Source organism: Hipposideros armiger, unplaced genomic scaffold (assembly GCF_001890085.2).
Source record: "Hipposideros armiger isolate ML-2016 unplaced genomic scaffold, ASM189008v1 scaffold_694, whole genome shotgun sequence".
In the NCBI taxonomy this organism is placed as follows: domain Eukaryota; kingdom Metazoa; phylum Chordata; class Mammalia; order Chiroptera; family Hipposideridae; genus Hipposideros; species Hipposideros armiger.
The window spans coordinates 203,033-218,472 of NW_017732044.1; the positions used below are offsets into that span (position 1 = coordinate 203,033).

The 15,440-nt window shown below is 60.0% G+C and overlaps 2 protein-coding genes across 4 annotated transcripts; both read left to right on the plus strand.

Annotated features, from left to right (window-relative positions):
* The first annotated feature begins 4,891 nt into the window (after positions 1-4,891).
* On the plus strand, positions 4,892-13,623 carry SEPTIN5 (septin 5). 3 transcript variants are annotated; one of them, XM_019626941.1, is made up of 12 exons: positions 4,892-5,051; positions 5,201-5,211; positions 9,715-9,811; positions 9,919-10,005; positions 10,253-10,376; positions 10,483-10,617; positions 10,759-10,876; positions 11,013-11,114; positions 11,869-11,965; positions 12,059-12,194; positions 12,419-12,521; positions 12,631-13,623. In XM_019626941.1, exons 1-12 carry the CDS (start codon positions 5,009-5,011, stop codon positions 12,685-12,687), a joined length of 1,110 nt encoding a protein of 369 aa, XP_019482486.1. In that variant the 5' UTR covers positions 4,892-5,008; the 3' UTR covers positions 12,688-13,623. The 3 variants fall into 3 exon arrangements, with proteins under 3 accessions (XP_019482486.1, XP_019482485.1, XP_019482484.1); XM_019626940.1 differs by having other exon boundaries at positions 4,918-5,051; positions 5,198-5,211; XM_019626939.1 differs by lacking the exons at positions 4,892-5,051; positions 5,201-5,211 and adding an exon at positions 8,697-9,084.
* A 100-nt stretch (positions 13,624-13,723) lies between these two features.
* On the plus strand, positions 13,724-15,013 carry GP1BB (glycoprotein Ib platelet subunit beta). Its single transcript, XM_019626942.1, has 2 exons — positions 13,724-13,887; positions 14,117-15,013. Exons 1-2 carry the CDS (start codon positions 13,878-13,880, stop codon positions 14,719-14,721), a joined length of 615 nt encoding a protein of 204 aa, XP_019482487.1. The 5' UTR covers positions 13,724-13,877; the 3' UTR covers positions 14,722-15,013.
* Positions 15,014-15,440: the final 427 nt, after the last annotated feature.

The window sequence follows — 15,440 nt, forward strand, 5'->3', positions numbered from 1 at the left end:
GGGTGCCAGGGCATGGCAGGATGGAGCCTGCGTGGCTGGACGGTGGGGGCCAGACCCCTCACTCTGTCCTGTTTATTCTGGGGGGATTTCCTGATCTGTCTCTGGCCTGACACTCAAGGGGCATACCTGGGGGCTGGGGTGCGTGGCCAGCTGGAGCCAGTCTTTGGAACCCCAACCCTCAGCCTTTCCCTGGCAGAGAGGCAGGTCACAGGGAGGGGTGTGAGCTTCCCTACATCGCCTGGCTGGCCGCCTCAGGATCTAGGTCACCAGTGCTCTAGCCCCATGCTCTGCCTTTTGCAAGCGAATGTTCCCGTGGGATTTTTTTAAATGCATGAATGTCTGGGAGAATCTCCATGTTGGCACCACTTCATATCTCCACCTTTGGCTTTTCATGAAATCACAGAACTGCAGTGAGGACAGAGAGCCTCAGAGGTGTCAGGACACCTTGGGGGAGGTCGTGTCCAGCCCCCTGGCCACCCCCAGTGCATCCTTTTGGAGGACTCCAGGGGTTAGGCAGCTCTTTCATACTGAGTCACAAGGCACTTAGGGTCCCTGTCGCTCTGGCCCCAGCCCTGGCTGTTCTCTGCATCCTCTCCCAGAGCCATTTAGGGGACTGTTAGATGTGGTGGGAGGTCCACACCCCGCACTTACCCTCACCAGGGAGGTGGCACCCACCGCTGCTCTGGGACCCTGGTCCCAGGCTGGCTCACTGCCAGGGAGCACAGGCACCCTTTGTAGCCCTCCTCCAGCTGCCCAGTGAATAGGGGACACGGTGTGGCCTGAGGCTGTGCCCCACTTGGAACCCTGCTCTGTCCCCTGCAACACACAGGCTGCTTTAACGGGCCAGCCAGTGCCCTCCTGGCAGGGGCAGCTGCTGTGACTCTGCTCTTGAATCAGCCTGTCTCAACTGGCGAGGGGGACCGGTGTGTGTCCTGACCCTGCACGTTTTCTAACAAGGAGATCTAGAAAAGTGTTCTCTGTAGCCCCTCACTGCAGACACATTCCCCTGTGTGGCCTGGGACAGCTGTCCCCAGAGCGCCCCAGCCCCACACACCCTACTCAGACAGGCCAGGAGGGACTAAGGATGTTGCTGAGGGCTCAAGGCCTAGGCTCCCTCAGGTCAGTGGGGCAGGGGAGTACAGTTCAGGCTGAGGGCACACAGAGGCACAGAGCTGCAGGGCAGAAAGTGAGCCAGCGGGCAGGGCACCCCTCCTGCTGGGAGCCCCAGGTGCTGGGAGCCCCAGGTGCTTTCAGGTTTTCTCACAGGTATGGCTGAGCTAGGACAACAGGACTAGCAAGGAGAGGGTGTGGGAGCAGTGCCCCAAAGCAGGGGCAGGAGGGTGTCTGGGCCATCTGGTTAATGGAGTTCAGGGTCAAACAGCGTTGCCTGACAGGGGCAGGCCCCTGACTGGGCTGGGAGCAGGTCACACCTGTTTTCAGGAGCAAGGACTGGGCCTCCAGGCCAGGGTTTAGCTATTTGGTCTCACCACCCTTTGAACTCTGCTTCCTGGACTATGCATGGGTACAACGCCCATTCCCAGCCTGAGTCTGGGCTGCCCTAGAGAGGACCATGTAGATGAAGTGCTACAGAGTGCCCTGGCCCTGCTCACCTCACCCTCGGGGAAGGTGGGGTGGGAAGATTGAACTTGCCTTGCAACAGACTAAGAACTACCCTGTGAGACCACTGGGGAAGCCACCATTCAGCATCTGTCCGCAGGAGAGGAGTGACCACCTGCCCCTGCCCATGTTGCCCTCCACAGCCCTTGCATTTCTCTGGGTCCTCACTGAGCTGGATCTTGGCCTGCTCTGAACACTGATTCCACACCTAGCAACAGATTCCCAGGCGTGTCCTAGAGGACCCAAGCCCCACCTTGGGGCCAGTTGGGGTGGGCTGCGTGGCTCACAGCCTCAAGCCTATTTTGGGCCTTCCCTGACATTCTCCCAAGGAGGGTCCCACAACCTGCCAGGCCCTGGGAGAGTCTCCCCACCACTAGGGCTTCTTCAGGGGGCAGTCAGAGCAGAAAGCGGGTATCTCAGGGCTCCTGGCGTCTGGGATGCCTGAAGTCCCAAAGAGAAGGTTGGGTCTCATTCTTTCCATTGAGTCCCCACTTTCCAGAGAACTTGGACCAGGATTGGGTCATTGTCCTCAGACACTCAGGGTTAGTGGCCCCATGTACCAATCCCGGTGTAGGAATGCAGGCAAGGTTTTCATTTCGTGTTAGGAAGATTTCTCCTGAATGGATTAAATTTGTTTTGAGTTGACATAAGGTCCTTCTTTGTTGTGCCTCTGTCCAGATAAAGGGATGTGTCTCCTCATTTTGGCCCTTTCCTCAAGGACATAGTCTGTCCTCCGTGGGCTGGCATGATGGGCAGGCCTCTTGCCTCCAGTCCCCCGGTAGGGGTCTCAATGTCTCACCTACTGCACCCAGGTTGGCCTCTGCCTTGTCCTCGGATGGACTGAATGTTCTAGAGGTTTGTCATCTGTGGCCCCTGCTCCACCTGACGTCTGTGTGTCACCTGAAGCAAAACTCAGGACCCTGGCACCTGCATCACCTGCCACCCACTTGTCCTTTTGTCACCATCACCATAGTTGACTCTGAGGCCATCTCCCCACAAGCCCCTTCCCTCTCTGTCCTGTATGACCATGCAGACACCCACGAGTCTGTGCAGAGTGGGAGAGACACCACTGGGCTAAATGTGGCCTCTTGAGAATTTAAAAAAGTTTTGGTTTTTTATTTTTTCTGAAAGGCATCAAGCTATTTGTAGACCAAGTTGGTTGAACAGATTTTTCTGGGTGTAGCTTATTTTTTCACTCATTAAATTCTTTTCTGTATGAATTAAAAAGTAGCATTTTTTTTTTCACCCAAGAGCGTTTTATTTACTTCTTTCTGTATCACAGCCAGCACATTGTCTGCCTGCTAGGGAAGCAGATGCACATCCCACTTGGGGAGGCTGGGGTTTCCCTCAAGCCACAGCCTGTAAGTAGATAAAGGTGGCACACCCTGCTGTTCCCACCCCATCTTGACATGCTGTTTGATGGACAAGAGACAGGTAAGTGTTTTGCTTGGACCATTCCATTGGCAGTGTCCAGGCTGGAAAAAGCAAAACAGGCCTTATGATGTCCCACCTGACAGAACTGGAGGCGTCCTAAAAATCTCTAATCGAATTGCATTTGTCTGTAATCTTTTGGAGTACACTTACCTTAATAAAAAAGATCACATTTATGTGGTGTCCCTTGTCCTTTTTGTCTCCCATCTCCAGAATTGTTTTAAGATCCAGAATCTTGTCCACTTGCACCTCCCACCCTCTGGATGAGGTGAGCTATGCTCTTGACCTACAGTCCACTCCACTCAAGGTCAGTTTCAAACCACTTGATCCAGGACTGCCTGGAGCCTCCTTCTCCCCAAGCCCTGAGGAGGGCAGCGCTGTCAGAACCCGTTGCAGGGACATGTCTGCCTCATCAGGGACAGGCTCCTGTTTCTCCTCCTTTGTCCCCACAAGCACAGGCTTGCATGGGTCAATCCGTGCTAAATGTCCAAATGTTGTTTTTCACTGATCGATTGAACCACTTTTCAAAGCTCCAGGACCCTGAGATGAGGTTCCCACCAAGTCCCTCAGGGCTGATGAAAGCTCGGAAGTCCTGCCTGGCACTTCACGTGTCTCCTCCCACCCCATTCCTTTATCCACAATTCCAAATTCTCCGAAGCTCTAAAACTTAAAGGTCTTCAAAACTCGGCAAAGCCAGACCTGAACTGATGTGCAGGCATTTATTATGATCTTTATTTATCCCAGTTCCTGTGAATAATCGTGCTCCATGACAAAAATCTTAAATGTGCTTGATTTCAAGGTGCAGCCCCAGGTTCCAGAGAGTTGTCACATAGTGTACAATATATACGATGAATCCTGAATTCTAAATGCACCTGGCCCCGAGGCTTTGGATGAAGAGTTGGAGCAGTGAAGTGTCCCCACACTCATCACAGGTCTGGACCAGGCAGAGCTTCCATTCCCAGAAAGGGTAGAGAGGTGGGCTTTGGCCACAGAATTTGGCAGAGCAACGGTGCTTATGTGACTTTTACACGAAGCAAGCAAAACAACTGTGTGCTAAGTGCTAGTGTTTTGGAGATGGAGGAGCCCCAGCCCCTCCATCAGACGGTCCAATGGAGGGAGCAAGGGGCACATGGAGGGGCTGGAGAAGGAAGAGGGTTTCCTAACTGTGGAGGGTGCATCAGGCCACCTCCCTCCAAGAGACCCTCACCTGGGGAGGTGGTGACCACAGGCCCAACTGTCCCTTTCTGAGGAATCAAAGGCTCCAGATGTGCCACCTGGTGGCACTCCAGGAAGGTCCAGGCCGAGGGTACCAGGAGTGCGATAGTGACAGAGAGGTCGTGAAGCACACATGTTTGTGACTTCCGTGGCCTTATTGTAGGTCTGGGGCCTCAGCTTCCTTACACGTAAATGGGGGTGCAAGCCTTGGCCTTCCCTTCACAGTGCCGCTTGCTGCTGGATCCCGCCTTTCTCAGGATAGTAGCAGGTCTGCCTGTGGGTCTGTAGAGCAGAGGGGGTTTGCAGAGCAGGGGCTGGCATGAGGCAGCGAGACCCCAGGGGGCATGCTTTACAGAAGGGCCATAGGAGGATGGTCAGAGGGCCGAGCAGGACCAGGGGCTGCTAGAGCCCAGGGAGTCAGAGACTGGGCCTGGGCAGGAGGGCAGAGGAGGTGGGGCAGAGTGTCGGACAGTGGACACTGCACCCTGGCCGGATGGAGCTGAGGGCGTAGCCCAAAGGCCGGGGGCTGCGCGGGAGGGTGGGGGGGTGCCCAGGACCCCGCCCCCGCGGGCCGCGCTGGGTCGCGCGTGGGCGCGGCGGGCGCCGATTGGCTGTTGGGAGCGCGGGCGGGGCGGAGGAGAGGGTGTGGAGGGCCGGTCACCCCGCAGCCCGGCCTGAGCCTCAACGCTCGTCGCCGCGCCCCGCCCGCGCGCCCGCCGCCGCACATCCCCCGCCGGCGGCCACCATGAGCACAGGCCTGCGGTACAAGAGCAAGCTGGCGACTCCAGGTGAGCCCGGCGCCTCCCCGCGCGCCCGCGCGCGCCTTTGTCCCCGCCGTCCGCCCGCCTCTCACCGTGTCTCTCCGTCTCTCCCCCGCCCGCCGGCCTGGACCCGCCTGGACCCGGACCTCGACCGGACCCCGACCCTGACCCAGCAGAGGACAAGCAGGTACGTGCGCTCCGCCTCTCAGCCGGCTGGCTGTCACCCATTGTAGCACCTACGCCTCTGGCGTTCAGGCGCGACCCCGCCCCCGCCGGCCGTCACCCCGCCTTGCCTTGTCGTGATAACCGATTGTCAGCCTGGGCAGGGCTGCCATGTCTGGGGCTGCAAACCAGAGGAGTGGGTGCGATGCCACAGGGACCTGGCCTCTGACGCTCACAGCAGGGGCATGCACCTCTCCCAAAATGGGGGTACCTGCCAGCTGCCCCTGTCCCACTGGTCCAGCGCCAGCATCTGCATGCTGACTTGGCCTTAGGCCATGTGCTAAGGGTCCTGAGTGAGGTTATGACAGGCCGCAGGCTAGGGGAGGGGTCTCTGTGTTCACCCACCAGCACAGAGACCCTGAGCAGCCCCACAAGGGAGCCTCTGCCCACCCCACCGCATCTTATGCCCCCTAACTCCACACATCAATTTGAGTGAGCTGATCTGTGGCCAGGCCTCTTCCCCAGACTGGGAGCCTCCAGGGCCTCGTCTGAGTCATCCCTGAGCCCAGCACTGGTCTTCCATCCTAGTGGGTACAAACAGGCTTGTGGCCACCCAAAGGGGCTGGCTTGGTCCTCACCCTCCAGGAATGCAGGACCCAACAGGAGGCTGGCCTGGACACCCACTGTGAAGCCCAGATCAGGTCAGGGTTAAACAGAGCCGGAGACCCCAAGAGTGGGGTGAGGATGGGTAACCAGCGGGGGCTGGTGGCTCTGTAGCAGCCCTGCTGGGTCCTCTCACTTGAAAACAGCCATGTTTGGGGGAGAAAAGAAGGGCCCAACACTGGCACCGGTATGGCCTTGGCAGCCATTGTCAGGGATCGAAGTTCACCATGTAGGTGCTGTGTGGAACCCCAAAGTCCTGGCCCAGGGTGCAGCAGGTGGACCAGGTGCAGCCCGGCAGGTGGGGTGAGGGCCTGGAGTCACTGGCTGTCTGGTGCCAATCTCCTGGCAGGGATGTGCCCTGCCCTGAGACGCTTGAGGCTCGTGGGGAGGGGCCCTGTCAACCTTACCCTGCCAGTGAGGGGCTCCCCAGGGAGCCCAGGCAGGGAACTGCCTCCCCATCATAGGCAGTCAGACAATGCCTGCGATGCAGGGACACATGCTGCCAGGCTATTGTTTGAGGGAGAGAGAGAGAGGGAAGGCCTGGGAGATCAGCCCCCACGGCTTCTCCTGGGCCTGGAGTCACTGGGCTTGGCAGTTCCTGCCCAACATCACCCAGGGACCTCTCCTGCGGAGGCATGAGCCCCTTCAGGCCTGTGTCTACTCCCCTGCCCCAGGTCAGCTAGGAAGCCAGCCTTACCCATACTCTGCCCTTAGGACCTGAGGCAGAGGGCATGATGTAGGCAGAGGGGAAGCCCTGGGATCAGGGCCAGCGAACCAGGTGTTTGGGGCAGGATCCGTGGTCCTGGGGGAGCATGTGTGGCTTCACTGTTTCCAATGTTGGTGTTACTGAACTGTAGCCTGTGCACACTCTGTGAAATGGGCTGGGGGAGCTCTGGTGACCCTCTGTGCTTCTGCCCCATTTCAGGCAGTGGGGAGGGTTCTGGTGGCCCTCTGTACCCCCTTCTCCACCTCCCACCCAGTCTCCAACAGAGATGCGGCCTCTCTTGACTCTGGTGGCTGCTTCCAGAGCTGACTCTGGTGATTCTAAGAATGGAAATGCCTCGAGAGTCTCAGGCTCTGGGAGGAGGTGGGCACAGCTGTGTCTCCGGCTCCGGAAGCCCTGAGGGAAATTTACTGTGCTTTGGAACCAGAGAAAAGGAGTGGCAGGGCCCCTTCCTCAAGGCTCCCTAAGGGAGTCCACAGGCCCTGTCTGGGCACAGTCGGGTGATGGGGCAGGCAGGTTGGGAGCTGGGAGTGAGATTCACACTCTCCTGACCTGGGCCTCCCCAGAAGCTGTGCCTTACCAAAGGGGAAACTGAGTCAGTCTGGGAGCAACAAACTCTGTTAGATACCAGGCTGTGGAGTGTTAAGGCTCCTATTCAGCCTGAGGCCCAGGCCCAGGTCTGTCTTCCTGGTGATGCCAAGGCCTGAGATGTCAGCCTTCTGGGTCATACTGGGCCGAGGGCCATGTCTAAAGTGGTCCCGTGGATGGAGGCAGAGTGGGACTCAGCTGAGAGGCCTCCTGCAGGTCAGCGTGGCAGAGGGCTGAGGCTAGTGAGGAGGCTTTTTCAGAGCAAGGACTGGGGCCCTGGCTGGGAGAGCGGGGGGCCCTGTGGCTTCCCCCTGCTCTCCACACTCTCCTCTTAGATGAAAGGCTCTCCTGTTCCCAGCTGTGGGTCCACCCCTCCTCTCCAGGTGCCAGCGGCCTCCAAGCCCCACAACAGTGCCATGAGCCTGGACAAGGGTACAGAGGCTGCTCAAACAGGGGTGTGGTGGGGAGCTGGGGGTGCTGCCTGTCCTTACTGACACACATAGTCCAGGGGGCACTTCTCTTCATACCCCAGCTTTGTTAGACCTCCTTTCCTGCCCAGCTGGCGCTGGCTTGTTCAGATTCTGGTGGGGTACTGGAGGGGGTGATGAGGGTTTGTGGTTCAGAAGACCACTGTGGTCCCTGGGGTGGCCACGTGGTGGGTGAGGGCTGAGCTGTCGGGAGCTCTCCAGTCCTCATGTGCCCAGTCCTGTGGGTCAGAGCAGGCAGAGACGCTCAAAGGGAGTGCATTCCACACGCCCAAATCTCTGTTGGCAGGGGATGTCTGGGGACAGCTGTGGCAGCACATGGGTGGCCATCAGGTTTGTAGAGTAACATGCTGACCGCAGCTCCCAAATTTCCAGAGGTAGGGCCGAGTAGGCGTCTAGTGCTCTGGTCTCCTTACTGCTGCAAGCCTCCTTGGGCCTGGGGTGGGGGTGGGGGCAGGTCCAGGCTGGGGAGGTAGGCTCTGATTCGTGGGGAAGGTGGGCCAGGTCCTCTCCCGGTTCCCCCATATGTCTTGGGGACCACGCTGGTTAAGAATCCCCCAAGCATACAAACACACATGCACACATTCGAGGGGGAGGGGGCAGTGCTAGGAGGGGTGTGTCCGTGGGTAGTCGGGCGCCGTGACACTGCGGGTGGTTTTCCTGCAAAGTCTGCGAGGAGAGCAGGGTGCAGCGGCTGGTCCCGCGTGGGTGCGCGTGGGGCACGGGAGCGGCCTCCGGCGCCCTCTAGCGAGCGGAAGCCACGCTGCAGCTATGGGGGGGAGGGCGTGGGACGCAGCCGCCACAGACCCCCACCCGTATTCCCCACCCCTTGAGCCCGCGGGTGGGACCCGGTCTCCTGTCCCCCTTCTCCGCCTTGGTTGTCCCGATGCCTGGATTGAGGCCGCGGGTCCGGCAGCTGGGCTCCTCGTACTCGCTGCGCCGCGTTATCCCCGCGCCTGTACTCGGCCCTGCCCTTCGCGGCAGCTTTCCGGTGGCTCCGCCCGCGGCCCAATTTCCAGGCGACCGTTTCCCGGCGACAGCGCGGGCGGGGCGGTCTCTGGCTGGAGCCCCGCCTCTGGTTCTCGTGCAGAGCCGGGCCGGCTGTGGCTGCGACGCCGCGCGGCTCAGGGCGGGTCCGCCGAGGCAATGGGGATGGCTCGCGCGGCCTCCAGGGTCAGCGGCACCCCGGGTGGGCCACGTCCCTTCTCCGGGCCTCAGTTCCCGTTTCCCTAAAACGGGAGCGAAAACAGGGCTTCGAGGCAATACCGCGCCTAAGCCCCTGGAGAACGCAGGGCCCGTGTCGGCCTGACCCGGTCTGGGGTCCCAAGGCGCCGGCAGGGTCTGGGGGGTCGCTGCGATGGACTCTCTGGCAGCGCCCCAGGACCGCCTGGTGGAGCAGCTGCTGTCACCGCGGACCCAGGCCCACAGGAGGCTCAAGGTGTGTGTGGAGAAGGGAGTGGAATGTGGGTCAGTGTGTGTGCGCCCACTGGGGCTAGGCCCCAGGGCTCTGGGATGTGACAGGGCCAGGGTCCACAGCGGGTGGGCACCAGACCCGCCAGAGGGGGAGGCTCGGCGCTGCTGTCTATAAATAGCCCCTGCTCCACCGTTGCAGCAGCCAGCCACCCCCGCGGCTGGATGGGAGCCACATGGGGCCTCCCACCCCCTGGTACACTCAGGGAGGGGTGAATATTGAAGCAGAGGCTTCTCCCCCTGTGAAGGGTTTGAAGGGACTTGGTTTTGGTGTCCTTCAGTGAGGACACTTGACTGTCTGCTGTGGCCTGACATCTACACACACACACACACACACACACACACACACAGAGTTGGGTCCCTGCAAAGCCCCTCACTGAAGCTGAGAGGCTAGGGTGCCTTCATCAGCCACCCCCCAACCTGCCTTCCCACCTCCAGGTCTTTGCCCACAGGCCCTCCCCCCTTTCGGCTATTAGAACACCCCATCCTGGGGACTTGGTCCTCCGCTGCCACCTTGCCTGAGCTGGGTAGGGGACAGTGCATGCGGCTGCCCAGGAGCCCCAGTGTACCCCCTGACATGCCACGCCCCTGCCCCCAGGATATCGACAAGCAGTACGTGGGCTTTGCCACGCTGCCCAACCAGGTGCATCGGAAGTCAGTGAAGAAGGGCTTCGATTTCACACTCATGGTGGCAGGTGAGTGGGCCAGACTCCTAGGTGGGGTGACTGGGGCCATTGGTTGGCCAGGCTCCGTCGTGGGGGCCTCAGACCTAACCCAACTCCTTTACTTTACTTGTGGGCAGGTGAGTCAGGCTTGGGGAAGTCCACACTGGTCCACAGCCTTTTCCTGACTGACCTGTACAAGGACCGGAAGCTGCTCAGTGCTGAGGGTGAGTGGACCTGTCACTGTCCTGGCACTGGTTCACACCCTTCCAAGGGTGCCCTTCCAGGTCCAGCCCCGCGCCTCTCTCCTGACAGCATGGCTGTCCTGTTCAGGGTTCAGGAGCAGTGGCCCAGGCCACAGTCAGGCCTTGTGGCCAAAACATTAGGATGGATGATGAAAACAGGGTCCTGGCTGCCCAAGGAAGGGGGTGAGGGTCAGAGAGTCCCCTCCAATCCATGTCCCCTTCCCTAAAGAGCGCATCAGCCAGACGGTAGAGATTCTGAAGCACACAGTGGACATCGAGGAGAAGGGCGTTAAGTTGAAGCTCACCATTGTGGACACTCCTGGCTTCGGGGACGCTGTCAACAACTCTGAGTGGTGAGGAAGGCCTGGCTGAGGAATGGTCCCTGCCAAGGCTAACCTAGCCTCCCCTGGGGCTGGTGGGCCACCCTCACAGCCTGGCCTCATGCAACCCTGCCCACAGCTGGAAGCCCATCACCGACTATGTGGACCAGCAGTTTGAGCAGTATTTCCGTGATGAGAGTGGTCTCAACCGCAAGAACATCCAAGACAACCGGGTGCATTGCTGCCTGTACTTCATCTCTCCATTTGGGCACGGGTGCGTGACTGTCCTCGGGCCAGGGGCCACCCACCTCTATGAAGCCCCGCCCATACCCCCGAAAGCCATCCCCTCCCTGACCCTCTCCCAACCCCATCATCACCCCCACCAGCCCCTCGCCACCCTGGCTGCCCCCTGCAGGTTGCGACCAGTGGACGTGGGTTTCATGAAGGCTCTGCATGAGAAGGTGAATATCGTGCCCCTCATTGCCAAAGCTGACTGTCTGGTTCCTGGCGAGATCCGGAAGCTGAAGGAGCGGGTGAGCCTGTGTTGCAGTGGGACCTGGCCCAGAACTTGGGCTGAGAGCACCAGGGGTGCTGATCCCAGGTGCCACCACATCTGGCCCAAGGGACCTAGTAGCTAGCCCTGAATCTGATAGCCCTGCCCTACCACAGATCCGGGAGGAGATTGACAAGTTCGGGATCCATGTGTATCAGTTCCCCGAGTGTGACTCAGATGAGGACGAGGACTTCAAGCAGCAGGATCGGGAACTGAAGGTAAGCATGCAGCCCAGTGGGCGGGGAGGGAACCGGAGGCCAGTTCACATGGGCCCAGAGAAGAGCTGAGAGCCCAGGACCGACCTGGTGGGGGTAGGGCTCTTTAGTTTGGGCTGTAGAGCCCTTTTACTTAGCATGAGAGGGCTAGGGTCTCTCATGTCTCTGCCTGGCTTGTGTATTTGGGCCCCACATGGTTAGTGAGTCATGGAGCACTTGCCAGGACCCAAAGCCACGGCTACTGGCCAAGCCTCCACCCTGACCCTGCTCCTCAGTCTCCTTATGGGTCACCAGCAGAAAAGCCCAGCCAATGGCCAGAGGGCTGTTCATGCCCTGGCTCCCAGAATTCTGTGCTCCAGAGGGTGAGGGTAGCTTTGGGTGCCCCATCAGCTAGAGTGGTTATGACCAAGTTCAAGCCAGAGAACAGGTGGCCACCAGGCCAGGAGCAGGGTCAGGCAGGCCCTTGGCCCCAACCAGAGTCAGCAGGGGCATCACTAACCAGAGTCAGCAGGGGCATCACTAAGAGGCATGGGCTCAGCCGGTTAGAGGCCCTAGGGTATAAATTGCACCAGCTGTGGCCTCAGCTGGCAGCAGGGAGGCCAAGGGTGGGGCGGGGTGATAACAGATCTCTTTGGGAAGAGGTCGTTGATGGTGATGCTAGGGGCTGACCAGGTGCTGAGTGCCCACGCCCCTCTCTAACCACTAACCCTGAACCCATACTAACTGGGCATGAGCCCTTGTACCTGCCCATCCCCAGGAGAGTGCGCCCTTTGCGGTTATCGGCAGCAACACAGTGGTGGAGGCCAAGGGACAGCGGGTCCGGGGGCGACTGTACCCCTGGGGCATTGTGGAGGGTGAGTCCAGGCATAGGGCTGCGTGGGGGCGGGGTGTGGTGGGAAGACTTCTGTGGGCCAGCACCCCACCCACTGCCTGCTCCTTCTCCACAGTGGAGAACCAGGCGCACTGCGACTTCGTGAAGCTGCGTAACATGCTCATCCGCACACACATGCATGACCTCAAGGATGTGACGTGTGACGTACACTATGAGAACTACCGTGCACACTGCATCCAGCAGATGACCAGGTACGCCACCTGGATCTGCACCTCGTGGCCCCAACCATGTCTCCATAACCAAGCCTGTCCTAGCTGCCCACCTAGACGAACCTTGCCCCAGTCCCCAAATTGGCTTCCCAGAACCTTGTCTCCCTAGAGCCAGCCCAGAAATGTGGGAGCTGAGGAGTGCAGCCTTGGTAGTGGCAGAGTCAGCTGAACCTCCCAACAGCACTGTCCCTTTTGTCATCCTGCAGCAAACTGACCCAGGACAGCCGCATGGAAAGCCCCATCCCCATCTTGCCACTGCCCACTCCGGATGCCGAGACAGAGAAGCTCATCAGGATGAAGGATGAGGAGGTTGGTGAGGCAGTGGGGGAGGAGCAGGGGCTGGAGCAGCAGGAACTGGGCCAGGCCCCTCATCTAATTTCTCACCCACTTTCCTTTGTTCCTGTTCCCCAACCTCCAGCTGAGGCGCATGCAGGAGATGCTGCAGAAGATGAAGCAGCAAATGCAGGACCAGTGACCCCACCCCAGCCCCACACTGCCATGGATATACTGCCAGTTTCCAGGCTGGCCCAACCCACCCCTGCACCTAGACCAGCCTGGACTCGACCCTGGATTCATCTGGATCTCCAACAGGCCTGGACGCAACCCCAATCCCAGAGTGGCCTAAACCTGGACCTTTCCCATCCTGACCTGGAGACTCGGGGTCACAGCACAGCCCCCAACCAACCCTAATTTATTCTCAGCATCAGCCCCTCCCCTCATTTGTATCTGTTTCCACGGGCCTGGGCAACAGCCCCCACAACAGGCGCCCTCTGGCCTTGTGGGAGCAGGAGCTAGACTGGGCTATGACTTTTGAGATCTCTCCCACTCCAGAAGGTCACAGCACTCAGATTCCAGGCCCTACTCAGGCAGGCGGGTAAACCACAGCAGAATAGGGAGCAGATCCCTGGGATCTCGGACCTATTCCCCCACCCCACTGCCACAGCAAGGACTTAGGAGCCCTGTTCCCCTGCTCCAACTGGAGCCCAGCATATGTTATCACACTTTGTGTGGATATGGGCTAGGTCCTTTCTTCCTTCCTCACCCGGTAGCTCATGGGGCAGGTGGGTTTGCAGAAGCACTTAGGATCCCTCTAGACCTAAGGCAGCAAGCAGAGGATGGCTGGTGTGCCTGTGATAACCTATGCCCCGCCCCCATGGCTGTGGCCTGCGAGGGCTCCAGGAGCAGTGGGCAGTGGACCATCCCCTAGCAATCCTCATGCCTAGTCTGCGTTCTTCACCTGTCGCTGGAGGTCCCTTCTTCCCAGCAGCACTGTTGCCCTGGGTTCTCTAGCCCTTGCCCCCCCACCCACCCCTCCACCGGCATGAATCTTTCCCCAAGCCCCATTCTCCAGTTTTGTTCAGTTTTGAATGGCAAGTCCTGTCCTGGTGACAGAACAATGTTGGTAAACGTCGCAGCGGGTGTCCAACTGCTCCTTGCAGAGTGAGTGGGGGCGGAAATGGCGAACATCGCGGGCCCTGGCGATAGCGCTGTATCTGCGTCCGCAGCGCCTGTCCGGACCGCCTTGGGGTTATTTCTGGAGGGGCGGCTGCGCTGTGGTGGGTGCAGCCGGAGCACCGCGGCCTGGCAAGAGCGGGGCGGCCTTATCGCCTGGTTCTCTAGCAAAAGCCGCCCTCTCCAGAGCAAGCCAGCCGCCATTCTCTCGCCATGGTCTCTGGTGAGTTTGGCTGCAGAAGGAAGAGATTTAGGTCAGACTTAGAGGGGACTTTAAGCCAGTACGCGAGGTGGTCGGGGTGGCGAGGTTTGCGTACAATGCCAGAGGGTAGGGGGGTGGGGGCCGCGGGCCTCCTCCAGGTCTGGAGCCAGACTCGGCACTCCGGGTGCTGATGGACCCCCACCTAGGTGCCCTGCAGGCCGCCTGGCTCACCGCGGCGCTTCCCTTTCAGGGCCGCGCGGGGCGCTGAGCCTGTTACTCCTGCTGCTCGCGCTGCCGAGCCGCTGCGCCGCGGGCTGCCCTGCGCCGTGTCGCTGCGCCGAGACGCAAGTGGACTGCGGGCGCCGTGGTCTGACATTGGCCTCGCTGCCTGCCGCTTTCCCACCGGACACGACTGAACTGGTGCTGACGGGCAACAACCTGACGGCGCTGCCACCGGGGCTGCTGGATGCGTTGCCCGTGCTGCGCGCCGTGCATCTAGGCGCCAACCCCTGGCGCTGTGACTGCCGCCTGGTGCCGCTGCGTGCCTGGCTGGCCGGCCGCCCGGAGCGCGCACTCTACCGCGAGCTGCGCTGCGCCGCGCCCCTCGAGCTGCGTGGCCGCGTGCTGTCCTACCTGGCCGAGGAAGAGCTGCGCGCAGCCTGCACGCCCGGAGCGCTCTGCCGGGGGGCGCTGGCGGCACAGCTTGTGCTGCTCGGCCTCGGGCTGCTGCACGCACTGCTGCTGGCCCTGCTGCTAGGCCGCCTGCGGAGGCTGCGAGCCAGCGCCCGCGCCGCGCACCGCTTGTCACTGACCGCCCCGCTGGTGTCGGAGTTCGGCGAAGCCAGTGAGTTCTGAGAGGAGCGGACTGGCGTTGAGCGACGCGGGCCTTCCAACTCGACAGGACCCTGCCCTGAGGAGTCTTCGCCCTAGCTTGGACCCGCTCTTCTCCACCCAAGTCCCATCTCCCAGGCTCGCCACCCCCTGCGGACCCCAGTTCATGGGATCCCAACTGCTGCATGCCCACCCCTAGCGCTACGAGCCCATGCCCTGGATGCTTAGGCAGGTCCTCGGGCCCAACTTCAGCCCACACCCTGCGCCCCCCACCCCCAAACTCCAGTGAGGAATAAACCCCTTCTCCCAATCTGAACCATCTCTATACCCTCCACCTGGGAACTCTTTTCCCCAAACCACAGAAAAAATCCTGGGAGGTGGTTCAAGGGGACACATCACATCTTCATACACCCCAAATAACTCCAAGCAAAGGAGGTCAGTGAATAAACTCTCCTTAGCCACTGACTCTCACAGGAGTTCAAGAGGGAAGGCAGAGAAAAACCCAAACAAACAACAGTGACACACTACAGGGTAGTGAGGAACACAGGAGAGTAAGGACACTGTGGGGACAGTGAGGACATTTGGGGGACAGTGAGGACTCTGGAGAGGCAGAGAAAACTTTGGATAGTGAGGATTCTGAAAACAGTGAAGACTATGGACAGTGAGGATTGTGTGTGAACAGCAAGGACACTGGGGAGTGAGGACAATGTGGGGACAATGAGGACACGGGTACTAAAAACACT